We start from the raw sequence: 7650 nt of genomic DNA, 5'->3' as shown, positions 1-7650 counted from the left end.
CATTTCCATGAGTTTTGACCAATAGACAAACCTCACATTTTTATTTTTATTTTTGTGAGGTGTTTGGGATGGGACACGGGGCTTTGCATATGCTCAACAAGCTCTTTATGAGTGAACTACGACCTCAGCTCCTGTTTACTTACTTTTTTATTCATTCATTCGTTTGTTTTGAGACAAGATCTTAATATGTTGTTTGGGCTGTCCTGGAACTCCCTTTGTAGACCAGGCCTGGCCTTGAACCCACAGAGACTCTCCTGCCTCTGCCTTTCCAGTGCTGGCTTTAAAGCTATGAGCTATCCCAATTGGCTTGCTTTTGTATTTTTTTTTTTCCTTAAGATTGATATATTTTTAGTTTATGTATGTGAGTATTTTTGCCTACATATATGTGTGTCACACAAGTGCCTGGTGCCCATGGAATTCAGAAAAGGGTATTGGATGCTCTGGATCTGAAGTTAAAAATGGTTGTAAGCCACCAGGTAGATGCTAGGAACCAAACCTGGATCTTCTGGGAGAGCAGCAAGTGTTCCTAACTCTTGAACTAACTCTCCAGCTTTTCACTTTTGTATTTTTGAGAGAGGAGACCTCATAAATTATGTTAAGATCTCAATATGGAGCTGAGGCTGGCTGACCTTGAAATTCTAGCTTTCCTGCTTCTGCCTCCTAAGTGCTAGGAATATAGTACCATGATACATCTGGCTGTGTTTTGTTGTTTTTAAACAAAATTTTATTTTCTGTGCATTGGTACAAAGGTATTAGAATCCCTGGAACTGAAGTTAGAGGCAGTTATAAGCTGCCATGTGGGTGACTGGGGATTGAACCTGGGTCCTTTGGAAGAACAGACAGTGTCCTTAACCATTGAACCATTTCTCCAGCTGTTTCACTCTGTAGCCCTGGCTGGCCTGGAACTCATCACCTTGCTTCCCAAGTGCTGGGAGTAAAAATGTGAGCTGGACTTTTTTTTTCTTGAGACAGAATCTCAAAAATTCTGTCTCAGCAGCATTCTGAATGCTAGGAATACAGACAGGCAACTCTTGGTCCTTGGTGTTTCTGAATAGGATTTCCATATGTAGTTCAAATTGTTTTGTTTTAATAATTCATGTTATGCTCACTGGTATTTTGCTTGCATTTTTGTTTGTGTGAGGGCATCAGAAACTCTGGAGCTGACGTTATAGACAGGTGTGAACTGCATTGTCGGTACTGGGAATTGAACTCAGGTCCTCTGGAAAAGCAGCCAGTGCTCTTAACCACTGAGCTACCTGTCCAGCCCCTCAAATTGGTTTTAAACTTCATCTTCATGCATCTGCTTCCTGAGTTGCTGGGTTATGTGTGTACCGTTATGCCCAGCTCGCTCTCTTTCCTTTGTTTATTCTGTGAGCTCTGGGTTTAGAGAGAGACTGCCTCCATGGAGTAGGCTGGACAGTGGCAGACACCTTCTTTTGGCCTCAGAATGTAACACAAGCTGGAACTTACAATACACTTACCTTAGCATTTTGAGTACTAAGATTCCGGGATGCCCCTCATGCCTACATTTAAAGAACCTCATTGCTCATTCTTTCCCTTGTTTTCCTGCAGTTCTGTTTGGACAGCTAGATTTTCCAGTGAATGGCTTCTTGTCTCTTCTTTAACGATACAGGTGAGGGACTCTGAGCGTAACCAGGGGCTGCAGGGTCCTCCGGCTGAGCCAAGGGGGATGAAGTACCATTCCCGATCAAGAAGCTCCTCCCACTCACCCCCCAGACATGTCAGCAAGAAGAGCACCAAGGAAGACAAGTCCCGGGACAGGAGGTCTCGCTCCCCAGTCAGAAGGTCCCGGTCCCCAAGGCCCAGCAAACCGTGAGTACGCGAAGTCACTGGGACATAATCTGTGGCCACAAGGGCCTGGTCACAGCAGGCGTTTCTTCTGGGTGACGTTCATCTTTTCCATTCGCGGTGTCTCACTGCACTTCCTCTGCAGCATTCTTCTCTCCACCTCACTGCAGTCACTGTGAGCGCAGTGGGCACTTGCGGGGCTGCGCTGTGCTGACACGCGTTCCTCTCCTGTTTGGGTTACACGTTTTCTGTATGTGATGTAGCATATATGCCGGGAAGGTGCACATGCTCGTGTTTGTATGGAGGCCGAAAGAAGTGTCTGCCCCTGTCCACCGTACTCCTGTACTCCTCGGAGGCGGTCTCTCTAAACCTAGGGCTCAGCTTTTCCCCATTGGTAGGCTGGAAGCCGCAAACCTCAGGCTCCTGTCTCCTTCCCACTCAGCTGGGTTACAGGCCTGCACAGGACTGTGCCTGGCTTGTTACGTGGGTGCTGGGGTCTGAACTCTGGTCCTCATACTTACCTAGCAAGAAATCTTACCTGCTGAGCTTCTTGAGGCCATGTGTGTGTGCGTGTGTGTGTATGTGCGCGCGCGTGTGTGTGTGTGTGCACGTGTGCCTTTCTCTCACTCACACTTGTGGAGGCAGAGAACAATTTGAGGGAGTTGGTTCTGTCCTCCAGCACGTGCATTCACAGAGTCTGGACTCAGGTTGTCAGGCTTCGTGGCAAGTGCCTTCACCGCCTGAGCCATCTTCCTGGCCCCAGCCTGGATTACGCTTTCAAAGAAGTTCCATTGTTTGAGGGTATGCTAATAACCCCATCTGAAAAGGCGTGTTCCCTGTCTACTACAGGCATGCCTCTAAGGTGAATAGGAAAGAGAGAGACAGCCCATCACCTAAAAAGGAGGTCTACCAGAGGCGGCATGCTTCCGGATACACCAGGTGAGTCAGGTCCGCAGTAAGCTCAGATTTCACGCGGCGGCATGTAGGGGCATTCACAGCAGAGAGATGGGAAATGCATCTGATTCCCTTGATTCCTCTGATAACTGTTCTTGCTTTTTGGTTTGTTTTTGTGAGATATAGTCTCATGTATCCCAGGCTGCTGCTGGCCTCAAACTTAGTATGTAAACAATGGTGACTTTTGAACTTTTGATCATTCTGCTTCTATCTCCTGAGTGCTGAGTGCTCCCACTCTGTGTGGTCTTGGGGATCCGACCAGGGCTATGTTCATTTTGGGCAAGCACTCCACCAGCTGAGCTACATCCCCAACCCTGGTCAACTCTGTTGGTTTTTTTTATACTGGGTCTTGTATTGTAAACCAGGCTGGCTTTGAACTTGTGACTGTCCTCACACCTCCGCCTCTCAAGTGATGCGTTTACAGCCATAGCCATACCCCTCTGGTCAGCTTCTATTCATTTCCCCCCAACCTCTTTACCTACTCAGGCACACTGAAGGGACATTGAAGAGACAAAGTCCGGCTGGCCACATGGCTCAGTGGTAAAGCCTTGCTACCAAGGCAGACGTCCAGGGTTCGGTCACCAGCACTAATAGAGGAAAAGGAGAACACGTTATCCCCTGACCTCTACATGTGCCCCGTGGTGCACATACCCACTCGCCCACACGAATATGGTTAATACAAAGCTTATAAATGAAAGCAGGACTAGAGAGATGACTCACTCAGCCTAAAGGGCTGCTGCATAAGTGGTTCCGTGGGGCCTGGTGATTAGCCAGCCAGCCTAACTGAACTGGCGAGCTCCAAGTTCAGTGAGAGATCCCATCTCAAGAAATAGGGTAAGAATGGATGGAGGAATGACCGCTGACATCAACTCTGGTCTTCACGTGCGCACGCACACACGTGTGCTCACACGAACTTAAAGTGTTCTTCTTTGGAGTTCTCTGCAGACTTCCTGCTTCAGCATCTAAAGCACTAGGAGCTAGGTGTGTGTGTGAGTGACCACAGTAAGCAGCTTATATATTTATTTAGTGGAGTTGTGTTTTGGGTTTCATTGTTTGTTTTGAGACAGGACCTTACACGGGCAAATTCATCATCCTCTTGCCTCCACTTCTCAGGTTCTGTGGCGATGGGCAGGTGCCCCCATATCCAGCTTAGGAGGTATTTTTTGTTGTTATTGTTTCATTTTTGAGACAGGGTAGCTCATTAGGTAGCTTTGGCTGTCTTGGCCTCACTCCGTAGACCAGGCTGGCCTTCAACTCACCGAAATGCCTGCCTCTGCCTCCTGAGTGCTGGGATTAAAGGTGTTCGCCACCAGGCCCGGCTAGCCATTTAGTGTTTTTGACAGGAAGCATAGTTACCATAGATAACTGAATGTCAGGTTTTAGTATTTTAGTTTTTTTCTCCAATTGGGAACGTGTTTAAAAATAGAACTCCGCCATTTTTCCCTTTCAAGAGAAATCTGTGTATGACAAACTCTATGTACAAACTGTAACCCACCCATTTTAGAAGCAGCGGATTTGGGTGTCTGACATTGTTAAGTGGTGGCTAATCTGGTCCATCACCTCCTTTTTTGTTCTAACTTCCTTTAGGATGAATGCCAGGAAAGAAGACCTGCCTATTATATTCTGAGGTCAAGTCAGGTTGCGGGTATCTAGCTTCATCCCAAAGTGCTTCTTTACATTCTTGGGTTGTATCCATGAATTGGAGTGTCCAACTATATACACATGTGGAGGTCAGAGGAGAACATGGGACTCTACCTTATTCCCTAAGCTTGGCTTCTCCCTGTATCTGGAACTCGATGATTTGGCTAGGTTAAATGGCTAGCCCATTTAGCCCTAGCATCAATGAGCAAAACCAGGGATTTGCTGGTTTTGCCCATTAATGCTAGGGTTATAGGCATGTGTGGCTATTCCCAGCTTTTACATGGGTACTGTGGATTTGAACTCAGGGCCTCATTCTTGCACAAAAGTATTCTTTTGATACTGCTCCCAGCAAGTGCTCTTACCCACTGAGACATCCTCAACCCCCGTACCCGTAGGATTTTGTTTTCATCCATGGGCTTTTAAGCCTCCTTATGGAGTGTGAGGTGGCAACAATCACATGGCCCGGTCCTTTGTTCTGTGAGTTCTCAAGGTTAAGTTCCTCATTAGTGCCCAGTCTATTTCATAGTTGTACTGAGTGTGATTGTGAAATCCCTCACTGGCAGCCTGCATGATTTGGTTGGCACCACCTGACTGAGACATCAGAAGGAGGGACACTGTCCTGGCCTGGCACTGTTCCTTCTCTGGCAAGCCTGTGACCTGCCTGCATGCTGAGCTGCCTCTGTTTTGTTTTGTTTTGTTTTGCTGGGGAAGGAGTAGTACCAATGGGCTTGTTTTTATGCTCAACAGAAAACTCTCAGCAGAGGAACTAGAGCGGAAACGGCAGGAGATGATGGAAAATGCCAAGTGGAGGGAGGAGGAGAGGCTCAGCACCCTCAAGAGGCATGCCAAGGAGGATGAACGAGAGCGCAGGCTGGAGAAGTTGGACTCTCGGTCGGGCAAGTTCCTCCAGTAAGTGGAATTGTTCGTGCCTGGGGCTCCGCCTGCATAGTTTCTGTGAGGCGGCGTGGCCGCAGGCTTGCCGCTGGGGGATTGGCGGTGTTTCTGTCTGTCCAGAACTCAGCCTTGGGACCACTTTTGGTGCTGCTCCCAGCTTCTAGCCAGATAGTGGGAGATTTTCTATTTGAAGTAGAAGTGGTTGGTATTTCCCCCAAATCACTGAAATTCTTTGGCCTTCCTTTTAAGCAAAAATTTATGGCTCAGAAAACCTTTTTCCAATGAAACTTGACTTATTTTCCAAAACAGATGAGTTTTCCCTTATGGACATGTAAAAAAACCCTGTTTCCAGCTGGGAGTCATTTGAAAGTTGTCTATGTGGGCTGAAAAGAACTTGTGTCCAGTTGCTTTCTGGCTACAAACCTTTTCTTCTGATCCTGCCAGAGTTTGACCAGTTAAAAAATGTCTTTTTTTCCCCGTTCACCTGTCTTTTTCTTCCCCAGTCGCATGAAACTGGAGAGCGCGTCCACTTCCTCCCTGGAGGACCGGGTGAAGCGCAACATCCACTCTCTGCAGCGGACGTCGGTAGCTCTGGAGAAGAACTTCATGAAGAGATGAGAACCAGCCACTCACACTGGTTTTCCTCAGTTTACCAGGGAGCCCGCTGACTCCTTCCAATTCTCTTTATAAGAGTTCAAATGTCTTCTACCGATGAAAAACCACCGTTTTAAAGTGCCCCTTGTCCACTGACTCCTGAAAAATCGTGCATCCTTGAAAAATCAGTGTGACTTGGGGCCCTCAGGAACTCTGGCTGGAAGGGTTTTGACTGTGGTTGACCGGATGGGTATTAGAAGGCGGGGGGGGGGGGGGGGGGGGGGGGCAGCGCCGCTCGGCCCCCCGGGGGGGGGGGGGGGGGGGGGGGGTGCTTGTCACGCCTCTTCCTCCCACCAGACTGAATGGATCAGACTTCCAGAGACCACTCTCCCCTGCCACCCACACAGACCATGCCACTAGGATAAATGCATATTGACGCTGTTCAGTAGATTATGTGACAGAATAGCCAAGTGTCAGGCAGAGCCAAGAGAGGGAAGAAGCTGGAAGAGAAAACAGTACCCAAAAAAAGCCCAAACGAACTGTTAACTATTTGGTCTTTGAGCTGTAACAGTACAATGTGTATATGTACAAATGTATAATTTTATACTCGCTTCTAAAGTTAGCTTCATGAGAACGCTTGTTTGATAACCTTGTCAGAAAGTAACACACTGGGCAGCTTGGCTTCCTCTTCTCTGACTCAGGCCATAGGGGAGCTTTAAGGCTACTGACAGAATCTAGCTGTGGGGTAGCTAGCCTTGTGACATTTGGATGGGACTTTGTCCTCTACAAATGTGTTAGGTGGCATTCATAGCTATTACTGGCTTCAGGAAGGCCACAACCGCCAAGGCACATACCCCCTCTGTCCTCAGAGTCTCGCCGGGCAGCCCCGTGGGGCAGGAATCAGGGCCCGCGTTGTCAGGATGGTCTGTGCCCCCTAAAAGAAGACCATGGGAAGCTGTTTGTCTTCTGGCTGCTTTGAGGTGAGGTCTCCTGTAGCCCAGGCTAGCTTTGAACATGCCGTGTAGCTGAAGATGACCCTGAACTTCAGATCCTCTGGCCTTTACCTCCCAAGTGCTGGGATGACAGCACTACGCACAGTTGCTGCTGCTACTTTGTCCTTCGTCTTTTGAGTTGGGGCCCTTACTGGCCGGGCTCACCTGGTGGTGGCTCTCTTCAGCCTCCAGTGCTGGCTGGGATTGCTGGCCTGAGCCATCCTCCCCAGCTTTCTAGCTTCTCTTTTATCCTATAATAACTAAAAATCTGAGACCCAAGGGGCCACTCCTGTATCTTTACTGTTATTCCTTTCCCATTCTTTTGCCAAGAAGCCCTTATTTGACCAGGGAACTTCTAGGTGCTCTTGAAATAAACAACAGATTCATCCTAGCCCAGGCTGACCTTGAACTGTTGATCCTCCTATCCTAGCCTCTGGAGCTGTGACTACAGACCATTTGGCCCGCAGAGGCACTTCTAACCCATACATTAGTTAAGCCATTTATTTCCTTGTTCTACCCGTTCCTAATTCCACCTACAATATATTTGGATTTTTTTTTTTTTAAGCACTAAAATTCCAGGCACTGTAATTTTTCTTTTTTTTTTTTTCCTTTTTTAGTTTTCAAGACAGGGTTTCTCTGTGTAGCCTTGGCTGTCCTGGACCTGCTATGTAGATCAGGCTGGCCTCGAACTCAGAGACCCGCTTGCCTCCGTCTTCCTAAGGTGCCAACGCGCCAGACTGGCACTGTAATTCTTAAAACTCAGTTT

General features: G+C 47.9%; 1 protein-coding gene across 1 annotated transcript in view; it reads left to right on the top strand.

Annotated features, from left to right (window-relative positions):
• The window catches only part of Cwc25 (CWC25 spliceosome associated protein homolog), a 21277-nt gene extending 15112 nt beyond the window's left edge, over positions 1-6165 (top strand). The window contains exons 7-10 of the mRNA XM_055620640.1: positions 1634-1833; positions 2659-2748; positions 5152-5313; positions 5802-6165. Of these exons, the coding sequence (XP_055476615.1) occupies positions 1634-1833; positions 2659-2748; positions 5152-5313; positions 5802-5916 (567 nt within the window). The 3' untranslated portion in view covers positions 5917-6165. The remainder of the gene's footprint in view (positions 1-1633; positions 1834-2658; positions 2749-5151; positions 5314-5801) is intronic.
• The last annotated feature ends 1485 nt before the right edge of the window (positions 6166-7650 follow it).

Source organism: Psammomys obesus, unplaced genomic scaffold, assembly GCF_907164565.1.
Source record: "Psammomys obesus unplaced genomic scaffold, mPsaObe1.curated_primary_1811, whole genome shotgun sequence".
Lineage (NCBI taxonomy): Eukaryota > Metazoa > Chordata > Mammalia > Rodentia > Muridae > Psammomys > Psammomys obesus.
This window is presented reverse-complemented; position numbering and strand designations above follow the sequence as displayed.